The 19,138-nt window shown below is 56.1% G+C and overlaps 1 protein-coding gene across 1 annotated transcript in view; it reads left to right on the top strand.

Moving 5' to 3' along the window:
- Positions 1-19,138, top strand: part of ADGRD1 (adhesion G protein-coupled receptor D1) — a 52,190-nt gene that overhangs the window by 16,884 nt on the left and 16,168 nt on the right. Inside the window, exons 6-13 of the mRNA XM_055147160.1 lie at positions 676-930; positions 4,191-4,255; positions 5,222-5,377; positions 6,674-6,733; positions 8,166-8,283; positions 8,882-8,992; positions 9,258-9,333; positions 11,714-11,855. Of these exons, the coding sequence (XP_055003135.1) occupies positions 676-930; positions 4,191-4,255; positions 5,222-5,377; positions 6,674-6,733; positions 8,166-8,283; positions 8,882-8,992; positions 9,258-9,333; positions 11,714-11,855 (983 nt within the window). The remainder of the gene's footprint in view (positions 1-675; positions 931-4,190; positions 4,256-5,221; positions 5,378-6,673; positions 6,734-8,165; positions 8,284-8,881; positions 8,993-9,257; positions 9,334-11,713; positions 11,856-19,138) is intronic.

Here is a 19,138-nt window from a genome sequence, read left to right as displayed (position 1 = left end):
TTTGATTTTCCCAGCAGCTGTTATTTGAAGAGACTAACTTTCCTCATCAAGTAGTTTTGGCTCACTTGCCCAGAATCTTGTGTCCTACAACCTCACTATAATGTAATATTTGTTCTGGCAGGTGTTATTTTTTAATGAATTCTTTTGAGTTTTCTACACAGACAATCCTGCCACCTGATAATAGTTTAATTTCTTTCTTCCCAATCTGTATAGGTTATTATTACTATTGTTAGTCTTGCAGCATTTTCGAGTTCTTCCAGTATTTTGTCAGAAAGAAATTCTGAGAGAAAAAAATCCTTTCCTCTCGCTGGCCGTCTTGGATTTTTACTACTGGGCTTGTGCTCTGATTGATGCAAGTACCTGCCTGTTGCCGGATATTTTAACTGTTCTCTTTGCTTGCAAGCATTTAATTTGTGATCCTATTGAATGGCAAAGGGTCCATTTGAAACAGGTTTGGAATTTGGAGGTGGAGGCCTTGCCTCCCCTGTGCTCTGGTGGGTGGGTCCTCCTTTGAGTCCTCTGTCAGCTCCAAAGTATGGCCTGTCCTAGGGCCCATGACCAGTAGCAGGGCCAGTACTGACCAGTTTCCTGGGAGGAGGATGTGCCTGAACCCGGAAAAGTAGGTGTGTGGCTGCCTTCTGGGCCTTGACAATGGTTCTCTTTACCGTCTCCCAGGTCCCTACTGGACTCACATCCTGTTCACGTGGAAATCCAAGGAGGGCCTGAAAGTGTATGTCAACGGGACTCTGAGCACCTCCGACCCAAGCGGGAAAGTGTCTCATGTGTACGGGGAGCCCAGCGCCCACCTTGTGTTGGGGTCTGAGCAGGACCAGAGCAGGCGCAGCGAGCACGGTGCCTTTGACGAGTTCATCATCTGGGAGCGGGCGCTCACCCCGGACGAGGTGGCCATGTACTTCACTGCTGCCATTGGTCAGTGTGGCCGAGGGCCTGGGCCCCCCTGCCTGCCTCTCCTCTCTGCCCACCCTCTGGGGTCAGGTCAGCACTGCGGGCGTGGGGTGTGGAGGAGGTGAAGCTGGGTGAGATCAGTGTCGCCCTGCTGAGTCAGGGCACCTGAGGGCCGTGGCTGAGGACACAGATGCTTTGGGGAGGGGATGCCACCAATAACGTCAGTGCATCCCTCCGCAGGCCACACGCCAGACTCCCTGAGGCGGCTGTCGAGCCCAGAGCTCTTCTAGTTCTTGAAGAGCAGACTTTCCCACCAGGGACTGTGGGCAGAGAACTTGGGTTCACACATTCTCTCAGCATGATGAGTCTGGGGTGAGGGAGGTCACCCCTACCCCCAGCTGGTTATTCCATATAAATGGAATAATATGCCGGCAGACTTTTGTGTCAGTGTCTCCAAATCACAACTTTCTCCTCTGTCCAATGGATGGAAATACTCAATAGCAGTCCTGCCCCGGGGGTAGCAGAGGGCACTGACCGTGAGGGTAACGCGTGACTTGGGGCTGCGGCTCATGCCGCATGTGGTGTCTGCAATGCACTGGCGTTGTTTCCAAAAATAACACTTTCTTTCCTGCTACAATTCCATTTTCATTCTGTTCATAAGTGTGTGCAGTGCCTGTATTGTTACATAAATACTCTGCCGGAAAGGACAGTCAGCACGCAGGCACCTCAGGGGCATCCCGGATTGGCTACTGGGAGGCCCGGAACGGCCCAGGGCACTGGGGTGGTGCAGAACCTTCCAGAGCCTTCCAGAGCCGGCTGTCCTCACAAACATTCTGACCTTGAGCTCTTCTATTATTTGGGCCCTATTGGTGGAGTGATGGAAAACCCACCAATGACTTTAGTCAAGAAGAAATTTGTATTCATCTCACACAGGGAAAACAGTAGGGCAGAATTTAAACAGCTTTGACCCAGGCCTCAGAGAATGTTGCCAGGGTGGTCCGTGACAGCTTTTTGGTGGTGCTGGGACCCCCGTGATGTCCTTCCCCTGGCGGTTATGGGGCGCAGAAAGCAAGCACATGTGTCCTGGCCCCGAGGCTCCCTGCTGTCCCAGAGCAGCTGCTATATTTGGGGCTCTAGAATACACCGATGTGCCTTGGCCACAGTTCACCTCGGAACTGGCAGTGAGGTAGCCGGGCCCGGTGCACACAGAGGTGGGGATTCCCCGGTAATGATCGGGGCTGGCTGCAGCTCTCAGCAGAGGGAAAGATATTTCCACCTTGTCCCTTGCCGCGGACGAGCCTCAGGACAGCAGGGCCCAGGAGGAAGGTCAGCGGTGAGTGTTGGTCACCCGGACTGAGGTTTGTCATGTGGACACTGACCTGTTGTGCTGTTGTTTGCCCTGACGGCCCTCCCCACCCCGCGCACCGGTGGCGCATGGGGAAAAGGCTTCACTGCTTCTGCAGCCCCTGTGTCCCAGGACAGCAGCTGCTCAGTGGACCCCTCTCGCTCACGCCCACTCTAGGCGCCGTCTGGGTCTGGGGGAGGCTCTTGGGAGGGGCTTCCAGTATCACGGGTTCCTGGGAAGCACATGCCTGCTGATTTGCTGAGCCAGACTGAGCCACTGGCTCCCATTCACTCAGAGACCCAGTGTGAAGACGGGCTGTGTGACATAAAGTATGTACAGAAAAATAAAACTCCCCGAAGTTCCAGAAAGGCCTGTGTGGGCTCTGCACTGTTGCTCAGTGAGTTCAGAATGCGCAGGGCACTGCGCCCACACAGGTAACGGGGTCACAGGAGGTGAGCCCATCACCATGTGAAGAGCGGTCCTCACCGGTACTTTGGGCAGCGGCTCCTGGGACCAGAGCGTTGGCTGGAGCGCCCCTTGCAGAGAGGCGCCTTCTTCCCATGCCTTTAGCCCGAGCAGGGGCCGTTCTTGGAGACTGTCCGGATAGGGCAAACCTGAGGGAGGCCACACAGCCACGCGTCCTGTGCAGAACTGGGTCCAGAGTCACATGGTCAGAGAAACCGAGGCACAGTGAGACAACACACGACAAGAGGCTCCTCGGGGGCTGGGCCCTCATCGCTCCCACACTGACTAGTGAGGCAGGCCTCATGCCTCTCTCGGTCCTTCCCCTTACTCTGGGGCGCATGAGTGAAGTGTGGGTTTCTGGGGTATCCCCCTGTGTCTCCTCAGCCCTTGGAGTGCCTGTCACTGAGTGGGGAATAGAGCCTTCCGGCACCCTTGTTCCTGAGGTGTCCTCTCTTCCGCATCCCAAATTACACCCCAACCAGAGCACTTGGCCACCTGCACCTTCAGCCTACAGTGAAGTAGAATATCTGGTGGTTTCTTCAGGAAGTACTGAGATAAGAAATGGATGGTGGCAGAAAGGGAACAGCACATCAGCTAAATTTTGGTCTTGGAAGTTTTCATTATTGGTGATTATTTATAGTCAATCAAATGGAACTCTTAAAAAAATGGGGCCACATCTGATGGTGCTCAGGACTTACTCCTGGCTCTGTGTTCAGGGACCACTCCTGGCGGAGTTTGGGGGACCATATGGGATGCTAAGAATCGAACCTGGGTTGACTGCATACAAGGCAATAGCCCTCCCCACTGTACTATCTCTTCAGTCCCCCCGGATGAGACTTTGATAGAGTCCCTGAAATCCCCCCAGGGGAAAGGATCACCCCATCCGCCACTTGGCTTGTTAGCTCTCATTTGTCTTTCTGGGAGGGAAGTGTTGCCTCACCCAGTGACCAAGAGCACTCTGTATTTTCTCTCTGGCTAGTCCAGATGAAGTTGAAGTACATTTCCGTGTGTGTGTGTGTGTGTGTGTGTGTGTGTGTGTGTGTGTGTGTGGAGTGGTCACACCCAGTGGTGCTCTGGGGACTGTGTGGTGCCAGGGACCAACCCATTGCTCCAGTATGCAAAGCCTGTGCTCCAGCTTTCTGAGTGTCTCAGCCCTGAGGTCTGTTTCTTTTATTTATTTGAAATCAGTGAAAGCTTGTATGAGATCACATTTTTATATGATGACTTGTATTAACAGTGTTCACAGGCAATCTGGAATATAAACGGAAAGATAATGTGACCTGGGAAAAATCCATATACTCTACCCATTCGGCTGATTTATTAGCATTTTATCATTCCAGACACATTCTTATTCCAAACATTCTTAAACTTTCTTTGATGAGTCCAAAGCTGGGCGATTTTTAAGTTCAGTACTTTATTGCATAAAAGATAACCACATTTTAGTTATCAATTAAGCTTTTTTTTTTTTTTCCAGGAAAGCACACTTCCTTGTTTTCAACCCCACCAGGCTTCTTCACGACGCCCACGGCAAGGAGCCTGGTAAGCAGCTCATCTATCCTTGTCTATGGCTTGTTGATGCTTTTTTGCTTGGATCTGCTCCCAGGATTGCTAGAATTCCATTAGTCTGGCTCATTCTTATTGGCAATATTGTCTGGGAAGAAATAACAGATGGAGGAGAGCTAACTTCAGTCCTGATTCCCCACCTAAGGCTGACTGAAGAGAACGTTCTCCTATTTCCTGTGACCTCATGTGCCCAAACTCTCAAAGCTGCTAAGCTTAGCAACAGCCGGACCCTTCTGGAATGACAGGCCCACAGAGAATCTGGCTCCTCTGTCCTTTATCCTGTATCTGGGAAAGATTCAATTCTTCTTTGTTTTGGGACCACACCCGCCAATGCTCTAGAGTTACTCCTTGCTCTGCACTCAGGAATTACCTCTGGTGGTGCTCGGGGGAACGTGTGGGGTGCCAGGGATGGAACCTTGGTCAGCCACATGCAAGGCAAGCGCCCTCCCTGCTGCCCTATCTCTCTCTGGCCCTAGGACTGATTTTTTTTTCCTGCTTTTTGGGCCACACCTGGCAATGCTTAGGGGTTACTCCTGGCTTTGCACTCAGGAATTACCCCTGGCGGTGCTCAGGGGACCATATGGGATGCTGGGAATCAAACCTGGGTTGGCCGCATGCAAGGCACACGCCCTACCTGCTGTGCTATCGCTCCAGCCCCTAGGACTGATTCATATAGAGACACTCGGTGCTGGGATGAATATGTGTAATCGAGCCACTTTCCTGTGGGAGTCTCAGGGTCACTGAGTGACAATCTCTGGGCTCAGACCCCGGCGGCCTGTGGCTCTCTCGGGAAGGGAGCACTTCCTGAGGAAGGTATGCCACATGGCAACAGCCATGCCCAGAATGCTGTCAGCGATGCCTTGACAGTAGGCTTCCAGGGACCCCGAGGGTTCGTGAGTCTCTGGCATGGTGCTCAGCGGAGGGGCTCTTGGTTCCCTGCAGGTGCCCACAGATGCTTACCATCCCGTCATTGCCAACCTGACAGAGGAGCGGAAAGACTTCCAAAGTCCTGGTGTTGTCCTGACTTACCTCCACAACATGTCACTCAGCTTGCCCAGCAAGTCTGTGTCGGAGGCCACGGCGCTGAACCTCACGACGGTGAGGTGGGGGACTGAGGGGCGGCCACTGTGGGACACGTGACCACTGCAGGGGCCTGGCTCTCCCCTGGGCAGCAGTTCTGGACCCAGGTTGCCCGGGTCCTTTCTGCTCCACACTGACGCCCCGCGTCTGTCCTGCTCCCCAAGTCTGTGAGCCATGCCTGTCCCGTGGAGGGCGGGTGAGCAGGGATTGGTCTTCTTGTCTGATTCTGAAGCCTTGGCACCTGGGGCATCCTGGACTTGCCTGTAAAGGAGAGTCCAGCCCACATGCTGTGGGCAAGCTGGAGGTGTAGGGTCAAGCGGGGAGGGCAGGAGGAGCAGGGGCTCAGAAGGACGAGATATGGGGCAGTGGAGGCGGGTGAGGACTGTCCCTGGGCGACTTGGGCCACGTGCCTGGGGGAACGTGGGCTGGGGTTGGGGAGATGCACTTCTTTCTCAGAGAAGCCGGCCACTCACATTTGTATTCATATCTCCCCATGTGAAGATGTTAGCAGCCAATTTAACTTTCTGAGAACAATACTGAGCAAGCCAGACATGGCTGCGAGGTGACCCTGAGTAATTTCTCTTCTGTGAGAGGTGATTTCTGAGGGACGCAGGGTGCTTTGGTCAGCCTGGCCCCAAAGGAGTGTATACCACAGGCCAGGATCTGCTCATTCATTCTTGTGGTGGCATTTACGGGGGTCCTCTGGTATCCTGGCAGTGGAGCTCAGCATTCACTGTGACTTCTAAGTGCCACCTCAGGTTCTGTGAGGGGGAGCCTGAGGCCAATCTGGCCTAGTGTAGGGAACAGCAGGGGCATCTCTCCTTGCTGCTCACCTGGCCAGTAGCACCACCAGAAAATAATGCTGCCACTGACTGGGCAGAGCTGCCACCATTTCCCCAAGAAAATAACCTGTGCAGAGGGGTTCTGTAAGCACGAAGCCTGCCACACGGACAGCAAACACGCAGCCTGCCACATGGACGGGGCAAACATGCAGCCTGCCACAGGGATGGGGCAAACACGCAGCCTGTCACACAGACAGCAAGCATGCAGCCTGCCACAGGGACGGGGCAAACACGCAGATTTACACAGACATAGCAAACACACAGCCTGCTACACGGACAGGGCAAACATGCAGACTGCTACATGGATAGGGCAAACACACAGACTGCTACACGGATGGGGCAAACACGCAGTGTGCCACACGGATGGGGCTGATTCCGCTGGTTATCTCTGCAGCCTGGCCAGCTGCTGATAGGGAAGGGGGAGCCTGGCACACCCGGGAGACAGCTCACAGTGCCATCTGTCTGCCCTTAGACCTTCCTGGAGACAGTGGGAGACGTCCTTCAGCTGCCTGGCTGGACCGCTGTGTCCGAGGTAAGAGAACAGGATGTTCTGATCTCCAGCGAGCATGTCCGTGGGAAGCAGGTCGTGGTCCCAGTGGGGATAAAGCCACCCAGCTCGTGTCTGCCGAGTACCAAGCACCCATCAGCCCAGCCTCGGGGCTGTGACGGCTTCTTGGCTCATGTGAGACTGGTGTGAAGGGCCTGGTGCCCGGTGTGCTCAGGAACCAGCCTCGGCTCCATGTGGCTGGGCAGCCTGGGGAGCAAGGCTGGCTTTCCTCATGGGCCACAGGCCAAGCCTGGGAGTGATTAGCACATGTTTTACCATCACATTGTTCTTGGTTAGTAATAAAAAACATGTTTGAAGATCTCTAGAGTAACTAAAGAGCAGAATGTATATAAGATGTAACTCCACTTAAAAAAAAAAAACAACTTCTTTTTATCTCTACTCCAAAATGAGTGGAATGATTTTTCTCTTTAAAAAAAAAAACTGTTGATTTTACTCATTTAAAAAAATAGGTGATAAAGGTGAGCGACTGGATGAGTCTGGTTCAATCCCTGACACCACATAAGATCCCCTGAGCCCCTCTAGAAGTGGTCCCTGGGCACAGAGCTAGGAGTGAGCCCCAGAGCACAGCCAGGTGTGGCCCAAGCACTTCTGCTCCTCCCCCGAGTCCCCTCAGCCCAGGATCCTGACTCCCTGCTCCAGGCAGTCCTGCCTGCCCTGGGGGTCCCCCCACACCAAAGCTGCACCTGTAGAAACTGTGCTTCCCAGCCAACCTCTGGCCTTGTCACCCTCTGCACACCCCAAGGCCAGTGGAGGACCTGAACAGATGTAATTCTGCATTATTCAAATTTAATTTTTCAATGCTCTGTCATAAGATGTGAATAGTGACGAAACTCCCATTTTTGGCAGACCCTAACTAGCATTGAAGAGAAGGTAAGGCACTTGCCTGGCACACGGCCGACCCTGTTCAATCCCCGGCATCCCACGTGGTCCCCTGAGCCCACCAAAAGGGATTCCTGAGAGCAGAGCCAGGAGTGAGCCCTGAGCACCGCCAGCTGTGCCCTGCCCCCAAACGATTCAGCCATCCCCAGCAGAACACAGCCTTCGGAAAAGCACAGGACACTGTGCAGCAGACAGACACGTTTCCAGAAAGACAGGAGACGACAGGGATGTGACCTCAGGATGGGGGCCACAGAGTCCTGGGGCCATTGGTGGGGTCGGGATGAGCCAAGTCTGGGATCTGTGAGTGGTGGGTTCAGACAGACCTGGGCCCAGCCCTGCTACCCGTGTTCACCTCTGCCTCCACACCTTCCTGTAATATCTGTGACATCAGGGACGCCGTGCTGTCCTATGGGGGCAGAGGGACGGCGGGGTGAGCACATTCTTGTGGGGTTTAACACACCCACCCCAGTGTGTCTGATGGACCTGTGGTGACACTTCGCTTCTGTGCTGTTCCCAGGACAGCTCCGTGGTGCTGGGCTTCATTGACACCATCGACAAAGTCATGGGCCACATCTCGTCCAACCTGCACATCAGTGACTCCCACGTCGCCATTGCCGGCTCCTCCTCTGTGGCAGGTGAGCAGGGCTGCATGCAGGGTCAGCATAGGGGTGCGGGGCATCTTGTGGTACTCCAGATGGTTGCACATGCACACACATACACACAGACATGCACATGCACATGAACATACACAGGGCATGTATGTGCACATGGAAACATGTATGCATACACCTGAGCACCCACACTCAGATACATGCATGCATGAGTTTGCACATGCATTCAAACATGCACACAAATACATGGACATGTGCACACACAAGCATGCACATACATGTACATGTACAAGCACATGCACACAGAAATGAACACACACAAGTATGCACACCTGAGTGTACATGGACACATACAGACATGCACATGCACACATGTTCACACACATGGATATGTGTACGCACACAGATATGCACAGGCACGTCTGTGTACATAAGCATAAGTACACATGCAGTGGCCCGTGGATGGGGATCCATCGAGGCAGGGACTTTCCAGGGGCCCTTTAACTGTCAGTGTTGCATCCAGGAGGGGTTGTGCTGGAATGCTCTGTTGGAGAGAACGAGCTGTGGCACGGCCGCCCACCCCCAGAGGCGCTCTGACTAGAGTCCATCTGCTTCCTCACAGACTTTGCCATGGCCAAGCTCCTGCCCAGTACCATGAACTCCTCCCACTACCGTTTCCCAGAGCTTGGACAGAGCTACATCGAGATTCCCCAGGAAGCCTTTCATGGCCAAGGTGAGTGACGGGCACGTGTCGCTGCTGCCCTGCCACGGCTGCCTCGGGCCCTCTGGAGCCTGAGGCCATTGAACATCGATGCCCTTTATGACCCCTACCCTGCTCTCGTGACAAATCCAGACGTGTCCCCTCAGAGTGCCCGAGCCTGGCACACGGGCCTGTCAGGCCACATCCCAGAGCCCAGTCACCCCAGCACTGTCCTCGTGTGGGTCCTGGGGAGGGCGGTTCAGCGTCGGTGACCGGGCTCCACTCTGCTTGCTCCCAGCCTGGACGACCATCGTGGGCCTGCTCTACCACTCCATGCACTTTTACCTGAGCAACATCCCTCCGGCCAGCACAGAGTAAGTTGGGCCCAGCCCAGGGTGTGGGCGTGCGTGTGTCCCTGAGCCTGACGGTCCCGGCAGCCCCGCCTGCCATCTCGCTCCCACACGGTCCACGGCGGAGGGCTCACCTGCCCCAGGGTTGCCCCGCTGGTGTGCCCTTTGTGTCATGGGCGAGGTGAGCACGGGTCGCCAGAGTCAGGACGGTGCCGGCTGTGAACGAGGAAGCCGCAGACCAGGGAGCTCAGGGGTCATAGGACAGAGGGCTGAGAGGACGCTGGCTTCAGGCGTGGCTGCAGAGGTGCTGTCTGCCCATCACTGCCTGCTTGGCTCCGTCCCTGTAAGTGTAAGCCTATGGGAGCTATGACCGTGCAGAGAGCAGCCGGCCCCAGGGGGAACCTGCCATGGGGGCTGTGCTGTGTCTCCCTGCTCCCCTCCCCCTGCCCAGGGCTGAGGGTGCCCTGAGCCCAGACCAGGCAAACTGCTGCTCTCTGCAGCGCGGCCCTCTGGGGTGCTGTGAGCAGTTTCCCACCTCAGGCTGAGTGCCTTAACCAAGGTGTGCCTGTGTTTCCTCGCTCATTGGCCGGTCCCTTCTCCTGTCCACGTGCAGGTGGTGGCCCGGCTCCAGGCAGGCCTGCAAGTAGGGCACACAGCCCCCAGGGTGCCGTTCTACCCTCTGCTGCGGACACGCAGCCGGCTCACACGCCACCTTTAGCATCTGGTTCCCGCAGTTTCCACTAGGGCAGGAGGCTCTGGGCCAGTGGACGCAGCTAGTGCATGAGACGGGGCAGGGCTGGTCCACGTTTTTCTGCACCCTTAAGCCTGGGTCAGATAGCTGCAGGGCCCCTGTGACACTGAGTGTCTGAGGTCCGGGGGGCCGAGCCCCTGCCGCGCTGTGTGGACACTCAGGCCCTGGGTGAGCAGGCAAGGCGGGGACAGCCTTCAGTGGGGTGGGGAGTGCAGGCAGGGGAGTCTGGGCCCTGGGGAGAGCCACGGCCTGCTACAGTGGCCTGACCATGTTCCCGTGATGCTGACCAAGGCGCGTCCACTCTGCTTCCCTGTTAGGGGCTCGTGGCCCACCCGCACCTGGAGGACATCAGGAAGCTCCACCTTCAGTCCAGGAGGGGAGGGCCAGGAGAGGGTCCCCTGAGGCTCTCACTGCTGGGGAGGGCCCTTGGACCTGGGGCTTTGGGTGTGTGTGGGTGACTGCGTGAGACGGCACTGAGTCGGAAGGGCAGCTACCATGGCCCGTGCACAGTGGCCCTCTGTCCCGTGTCCCTGAGAGCGGGAGGTCACGTCTCCCTGGTTCCCGGGCACTGGCTGAGGCTCCTGATGGGGCAGCAAACACAACTCTGCAGAAGTTCTGTGTGGCGTGGGGAGAGCAGATGAGCTGGGGTCAGGCCGGAGGTCACATGTGCCTGCCAGGTGGGGGTCAGTTGGGGTGTGACAGGCAGACAGCCAGGCCTTGAATCCTAATAGCTTGGAGGCCCGAGAACTAACACAGTGGGAACCTGGGTTTGATCCCGGCACTCTCTCTGCCCCCCGGTGCCCCACCAGGAATAATTCCTGAGTGCAGAGCCAAGAGTAATGCCTGAACATTGCTGGGCGTGACAGCCCCTCCCCCCAAAAGAAAGGAACCCAGGGAGCTGAGCAGACTTGCCACCCCTCCAGTGTCAGTGGTCAGTGTGCAGACCACAGGCCCGGCCCCAAGGACACACCCAGGTCCCATGCCGGCCAACCCTGTGTGGGCCACGAGTCCCATTTAACCCCCTGAGTACCCAGGAGATATGCATATGTACCAGGCAGGATTCTCTAGATTGGTTGTGACAAAAAACCTTTTTACACGGCAGTTTATTGGCTCACGAGCACGGAGTGGGGCACAGCACACGGCTTCAGGAGTAGCTCGATCCAGCACCTGTGGTGGTCTCTCAGCTCTGCTCCTCCTCGGTAACACCCCTCGTGGCTGTAAGGTGCCACCTGGACTTGACCCCTCAGGGTTGACACAGAGAACCGAGTGAGAGTCTGTGCCAGCCCCTGCTGAGTCTGGTGGCCTCCTAGGACTTAGCCGCGTCCATGCTCACCTCTGAACCGTGAGCTCAGAGGCAAGCAGAGAGCTGGTGCCATGGACCTGCCGCCAGGTTTGTCCAGAGCTGGGCATGGAAGCTACGGGGGGTGAGAGACCCTTTTCAGCAACCTCGTCAGGGTCCAGAACCCCAGGGCTGTGGTTCAAGGCTGGCGCTAGCCCTCTCAGCTCTGCACCCCCTGCAGTGACCAGGCTGAGCGGCTGGGCAGGGTCCCAGCAGAGGAGCCCGCAGGAAGCCCGCAGGGGCCCAGAAGGCTGCATACACCGCTGTGACCTTGCTCCACTGCCCCGTGTGTGACGCTGCCTTTGCTTCCCAAGGATCGCGGGCGCCATGAGCTACGGAAGCTGCCTGCTCTCGTCTGCCAGCTCCCTCATTTCGCTTGACGTGTCCCCACGGCCGACGCTCTCCCAGAATCTGTCCGGTTTCCCGCTCGTCACTGTCCACCTCAGGCACAGACTGGTGAGTGCCCCAGCTCTGACCCCATGAAGACAGCACCATCCCTTTGACCCCACCCCGTGCCTTCCACGTGGCACTTGGACTTGCCACAGAAGGTCCCTCTGGTGGTGACTTGGTGGCTCTATGATGACGCCGGGGTCTGAGCCAGGAGCTGCCTGTCCTGCTGAGTCATGACTCACTGTCCCACCAGACGGTGGCCGGGTGGGTGCGAATCCCAGTGGGGCTCAGGAACTTTGGCCAGAGGCTCTAGTCACCAGCCAGAGGCCACTCGGGGCAGTTTGTGCCCACTTGGGTCTGAGCGAAGTAGCCGACTGGGGTCAGGTGCCGCCTCCACCTTGGCCCTGCCGCAATCGCCACCCACACCCTCACAGCACCCACACCCCCAGTCACCTCCCCACCTCCTGCCCCCTACCTCCCCTACGTGTCCCCCAGCCCCCATGTCCCCCAGCCCCCCCGCACCCCCCACATCCCTGCTCTCCTCTGCTGCTCGGGCCCCTTCACAGCGTCTCTACTTCTGTCACCTTGTTTGTGCCAAGGACCTGTCCTCAGACAGGCTTCTGGTTCCCCAACCCTGGGGGGCCACGTGCTTCCTCGATGGCTTCAGTACCCTGCACAGAGTGACTCCTGTGGGTGATGGCACAAGTCGTTCCTTGTGCCCAGAGGCCCCCTCTGCAAGGTCTCAGGCCAGCCCACTCTGTGGGCTTCCCAGGTCCTGACTCTGCCCCAGCTCAGGCTGGCTCCGACCTTCTCTCTGAGCCCCTCAGAGGCCCTCCCCACCGCTGCTCAGGCCAGGCCTCTCCCAGAGTACAGTTGTACTTTCCAGAAACTTCTGCCTTGGTGGCCTATTTTGCCTCTCAGAGACCACAGCTGCCCGCAGCAGAGGGCCACCTCCACTCTGCCCTTCTCGGGGTATGTGATTGATTGTGAGTGTGTATGTGTCTGTATGATTGTGTGCGTATGTGGGTGTGTGTATGTGTATGTGGATATGTGAGTATGTGGGTCTGTGTGTATGTGTGAGTGATTATGGGTGTGTGTATGTGGGTCCGTGTGATTGTGTGTGTATCTGAGTGTGTGTATGTGGGTCTGTGTGTGTGCATGTGGGTATGTGATTATGGGTGTGTATGTGCGTCTCTGTGTGTGCATGTGGGTATGTGTGTATGTGGGTCTGTGTGATTGTGGGTGTGTATGTGCATCTCTGTATGTGCATGTGGGTCTGTTTATATGTGGGTCTGTGTATGTGGGTCTCTGTGTGTATGTGGTCTGTGTGATTGTGAGTGTATGTGCCTCTGTGTGTGTTTGTGTTTCTGTGTGGTTGTGGGTGTGAGCGTTTGGGGGTCTGTACGAGAGTGAGCGAGTATCAGCTGTCTCCCAGGTTCACGATTTGTCTTTCTTGTGGTGCTTGGCCCTTCTCTGAGGCTGACATGGTAGATAGCCAGCTTTCCATTTGTTGGAACTTCCTGGCAGCCAGTTCAGCTGCACAGATAAAGGGTGGCAGCAGCGGGGAGCTGAGGACCCAGTGAGAGAGGGGTCCGTAACCCCCTTTGTGGCTTTGTAGGGGCCTGGCAGCAGCCCCAGGTCTCACAGCCTCGGGGCAGGAATGAGCTTTGTTTGACTGTGCCTTAGACATGCATAGGGCCCTGCCCCCGGGTTCATGTACAGACACCCCCGTGTTCTGTGTCTGCTGTGTGCTGCCCTGTCCGAGCCCTCAGCCATCTGCACTGTCATCGCCCCTTGGGGCTTCAGACGTGGGCCCGGGCGGCTGTCATGCTCCGTGAAGTGGGTGCCTCACCTCTGTGTCCCCTTTCTGGACCCCTTGCTGGTCTGTGGGCACACCACTATCCCTGTAGCATCTCCCTTCTTGGGTAGAGTGACAGGGTTGTGTGAGGGGCACGTGGGGACATGGGCTGCCCACTGAGAGCGGAGTAGCCACCTGGTCCGGCCCTGACCTGTGGTGCCGAGGGCTGAGGTTCTGCCCCTGTGCTGTAGCGGCAGTGGGTGGATGGCGGCTTCCGGGGAGCAATGTTGGGCCCTCCTGCAGCCGGGCGGCTCATGCAGCAGCGCGTGGGCCTTTGGAAACAGCTTTTCTTTGCAGCCACACCCTGGCCTGTGCTCAGGAATGGTTCCCAGGAGGTGCTGGGAGGCGGCTCTGGGAGAGGCCGGGGGCGGGTGGCACTTTCCTCCGTTGGCCCATGGCTGTCTTGGCATCCGGGCGAGGCCAGGAGACGGGCGCCCAGCCCCCTGCCCCCCACGCAGGCAGAATGATGGGTCTGCGGCCGCTGCTATTGCTGGAAACAGGCCGCTCGGGAGGTGCCAGTTTGGAGGCCAGAGAAAGAGAAAGGGTGGATTAAAATGCAAGGCCCGTGTTGATGGCTGGTTGCTGGAGCTATTTTTAAAAAAGAAAGTTTTGGAGTAAAGAGTCTCATCGTGAGGAGAGACGGAGAGGACGTCCACCCTCCCCAGAGCGGGAGGTAATTGAAGCTTGCCTGAGCCAGACCTTCTCCAGGGTTTTGGGGTTTTTCTTTTGAAGGTTGCTTTTGTATTTCTGAGGACGTTTTGGGAAGGCTTTTTTGAGTTAAAAAGATGCTTCTGGTGGGAACATTTCTCAGAGAGGCCTGACGAATGGGAAGACGGAGGGTCCCAGGGAACTGAGTGGGTGCAGATGCCTGGTGTGGGGGCAGGGGGCAGAGACTGCAGTGGGGGCACTGCAAGAAGCCTAGGGCCACTCATTCGTGACAGTCAGACACGCCACTGTCCTGGGCCTGAAATGTGGATGTTTGGAGGCGCTTTCCGAGACAGGCCACACGTGCTGCTTTTGCGTTCAAGCAGGCATCCACGGCTGGGCCCACAGCTGTCACTTACCTACGTCTGTGCTGATGAGAGACACTCTGACTCCTTTCCCACTCTGTGCTCTGGGGACCTAGAGTGCTCCTGCTCAGCTAACTATTGAGCACATGTGGACACAGTGCTGTATCCCAGAGATGCAGGTGCACACACGTGCACTCACACACTCATAGAAACCCACATACCCATAAACACACACATACTCAACCCCCCCACAGTCACATACATACACACTCTTACATGTTCATAGGCTCTCTCATATCTATACCCTGACACAGCCATACACACACAGACTCATACTCACATGAATACACACACATTCACACACACACTCACATACATTCACAGTTGCGCACACACTCTCAGCCTGATTCTGCCTGCCCCTCATCATATGGTGCCTGCAGCCAGCCCGTGGACCTGGCCAAACTCCCTGGTCCCCTCCCGCAATGGTCCACGCACAGGAAGCAGACACTCACTGTGCAGTGCTCACTGTCCTACCAACCTGGTGACAGATTGGGGGTGAGCAAGCCATGGTCTTCCCACATAGAGGCCGTGACAGAGATGAGTTTCTATTCTCCCTGTCAGTTATTCTCAACATATCTGTAAAAGGCAAAATGTTTGTATAGAGGACTTGACACATCAATGCCCAGAGAGGGAGCGGGGCTGCGTTCAGGCTCTGGGGGCTTCTGGTTGGTGATCTGCTTTGAAGATCCTCCCGCTGAGGGGAGTCCGAGAAAGCCCTCAGGGGGCCGCGCAGGAGCTCCTACTCTTCCTGTGAGACATCAGTGGCTCCTGGCTGTCGGCTCCCTGGGCCGGGGCTCTGGGCCGGGGCTGGTTCCACCTTGCACCCTGCGCCTCGCTAGGGAACGGGAGCCCGAGTGCCTTTCCTCACGGATGCTAGCAAGCTCTCCCCCAAGGCGGGACGGGAGAGGTCACAGCCAGTGGGGGGCAGAGGGTTCATTGCCTCCCGTCCTCCTGAGTGGGAGCAGGAGCAGGTGTGAGTGTGAGCAGGAGTGTGAGCAGGGGTATGAGAGTGAGCAGGGGTGTGAGTCTAAGCAGGAGTGAGAGTGTGAGCAGGAGTGGGTGTGAGGAGTAAGTGTGAGCAGGAGAGTGAGTGTGAGCAGGAGAGTGAGTGTGAGCAGAGTGTGAGTGTGAGCAGCAGTGAGAGTGAGCAGGAGTGAGAGTGTGAGCAGGAGTGAAAGTGTGAGCAGGAGTGAGTGAGCAGGAGTGAGTGTGAGCAGGAGTAAGTGTGAGCAGGAGTGAGTGTGAGCAGGAGTGAGTGTGAGCAGGAGTAAGTGTGAGCAGGAGTGAGAGGATGATCAGGAGTGAGTGGAGCAGGAGTGGGTGTGAGTAAGCAGGAGAGTGTGGACAGGGGTATAGTGTGAACAGAAGCATGAGTGTGAGCAGATGGGGCACAGTTGTGAGCAGAGTGAGTGTGAGTTGGAGCAGGAAGTGAGGCCTGTGAAGGCCCAGCCAGTAAGGAAGCCCCTTGGGGCACGGGGCCGAGCGGGGAGGGGGCTGCTGCCCATGGCTGTCCAGGAAGGAGCCGGCTGTGTGGCCCAAGCAGCGTTGGTGTAGGCCAAGGGCCCAGAACCACCTCCCGGGCCAGCGCGTGTGCAGTCCGAGCCCGCAGCTCCCTAGCACGCCCCGAGCTGGTTTTGTGCAGTCCCGCGGCTGCTCTGTACCTGAAGCAGCTGTTTTCCACAGGCGAGCGAGGGCTTCTCCAAGTCCCCGCCTGCGGGGGACTCTGCGTCTCCTGGTGCCACTGGGGAATGGGAGGAGGGTTTGATTCTGCTCATTTCATCTTGCTTTGAGAATTGCTATTTCACTTTTTTTTTTAAGCTTTCTTTTCAAAAGCAGAAGAGAATGTCCCGGGCAAAGCTTATCTATTTTCCATTAACTCGGGAATGTGTTTGGTGTGTGAGAGTTTAAGACCAAAGGAAATGCGGATGAAACGGCTGTTTTGGGGCTCACAGTACGGAGTAACAATTCACATTCTTGGGACTGTCTGTGGAGGCTCACCTCGCTCTGCTCAGAAAATTCTAGAATATCATTGGCCTTCTACCCCCACCTTCTTTGAGAAGGTGGAAGAATGTGGAGGCTCCCAGTTATGGGTGGTGTGTGGGGGCCAGGCGGGCTGTGAAGTAGATCCGACCACCCGTGCTGACCTGGCCGCTCCACAGAAGGCTCCTTGCGACCCCTGGGAGGGCCCTGTCCACCAAGCCCTGCCCACTGGCTGTCTGCACCCTCCCTGTGTGCAGGAAAGCCGCCTCCCAACCCGGGCTTTGGGTGTCAGAGGGCCCGCCTGGGTGCCAGTGAGGCCACACTGGGGTCCAGGAAGGAAGGTTTCTGCTTTTCTGGCCAGAGGTTAAAGCCTGCTTGGGAGCCCAGGACGGTGTTGTCCCAGATGTTTGGGTCATCCCGAGACTGGGCAGCAGGCCTGCCCAAACCACAGAGGGTCTGCTGGGCCATCTCTGCTGCACACATTTCCCTTCCTGATCTCACAGCACAGCAGGAAGATGCCGTTTGTGGCACATCTCTGAGAAACTCGGAACCAGGTCTGTAGGGAGAGTTTAGGGTTCAGACATTCCTTGCGCAGGAGGCACTCAGACAGCAGGAAAAGCCTGGAAGGCAAGCGGACCCCTGTCGCTGGAGTTGTACACCGTGCCCAGCTACCCTGAGGTGCTGGGAGCAGATGCATCCCCACCTCCTGAGTGTCTGGGACCCCATGAGGTGCCCAGTACAGGGGGTGGGGGCTAACCCAACCGAGGCAGTGCCGACCGTGAGGGAGGCAGATGCAATGAGGAGCATGTTTGTGGCTGCACTTGAGAGACCCCAGAAGCTGGTCTCAGGCCAAACGGCAGCTATACACCAGCTCCTGAGCACCACAGCCATGGGTGACCGGAAGCAGGAATGGCACTGCAGATAGTAGCCGCAGAGATGCTGTGACTGAGCACAGGACTAGGGCAGAATTGGCTCCTGGCAGCCACTGTCCTTTTCCCACCTTTGTGGGTCCAGTGACATCTCATTAGAGACAGAGCCTGTGGTCCCCGCGCATGCATCTAAGGGCCAGTCGGGCCACATGGCAGACCCGACCTCCACCCCCGCCCAGTGGTACCAGCGTGTGTCCCAGCCACTCTCTGGAAGAATGAGGCTGCGTCCTATGATGTGGCTGCAGAGTTCTGCCTGGACGCCGGCTCTGTTCCTGGGGCAGTGCTGGTGCTTGACAGAGTGTGGAATATTTCTCCTCGCGTCCGAACTGTTTGCATTACCGCCAGCATCTGAGCGACGAGGCCTTGCTACACTGTGCTTGCTATTTTTTATTTTAATTGCTCTCATCATCTTGCTTTGAATTTCCTTACTGGTTCGTGACATTGACAGCCTCTGCTTGTCCTCCTTCCCCATCTGGCCTCCTCCTGGATAAAATGTCTCTGCGTAGCCTTTTTGCCTGTTTCCCGACAGCTCCCATTTTCTCAGAGTGGAGTTTTGAGGATTCTTAATATATTCAAGACGTGACTTGGGTCAGACACTTGGATTCTAACTACATGCCCCTGGTCTGCAGCTTTTTAATCCACCCCTGGGGTCTTTCATAAAACCGAAGCTTACATTTCTTACAAAATCTGATTTATTGATCTTGAAAAAAATTTGGTTAATGTTTTTGGTATCAAGGCCAATTCCTCTTAATAGGGCTCTAGGTCCTAAGATGTTTACCCTATGTTCTCAAGGTTTTGTTTTTTATATTTAACGTTTAATCCAGGATCTGTTTTCAGTAAAATTTTGTATCAGGGAGATTTAGGTTGAGGTGTTTATGTGCACATGTGGCCATTTGAGCATGCGCACCTATATCCATATACCTTTAATCTCATTCACATGTGTTCAGAGGCATGTTGTTCATATGTGTGTGTGTGTACAAATACACATAATACCTGTGCATGGGTTTGTCTGGATACAGGTGTCCACATGTGTGTGATTTGCTTCTGATATCCAGTTGCTCCTGTACTTTTGTTGGAAGAATAACCACTGAGTCCCTTCGCTGAGTGCAGGTTCTTCACGGGGAGTCAGTGGCTGTGCTGTGGGGGCTGTGGTCTCTGGTCTTCCCTGTAGCTCCCCGACCTGATTGCAGGAGTGTGCAGGCTGCAGAGGCACCCATGAGCCTCTCACCCCCGTCCTCCTCCGTCCCAGCTCCTTTGCCTTCGGGTAGTATTTCGGAGTGACCTAGTCTGTGAGACACAGTTCTTGCTGGGGACCTGAGAGCCCTCGAGCCAGGCCTGTGTGTTATCCAGGTCAGTGCTTCCATCCCAGGAACATGACAGTCTCTGAAAACTTGTGTTTTCTGTGTTGCCCTCACCAGCATCTTCTAGGCATTAGCGTGTGGATCCTGGGCACGCTTGGCCAGATTTAACATGCGTCTTTTGTTTCTGAGCAAATATAAATCACATTTTGAT

This window comes from Sorex araneus, chromosome 9 (assembly GCF_027595985.1).
Source record: "Sorex araneus isolate mSorAra2 chromosome 9, mSorAra2.pri, whole genome shotgun sequence".
Taxonomy (NCBI): Eukaryota; Metazoa; Chordata; class Mammalia; order Eulipotyphla; family Soricidae; genus Sorex; species Sorex araneus.
The sequence above is the reverse complement of the archived record's forward strand: the minus strand, read 5'-3'. Positions and strand labels throughout refer to the sequence as shown.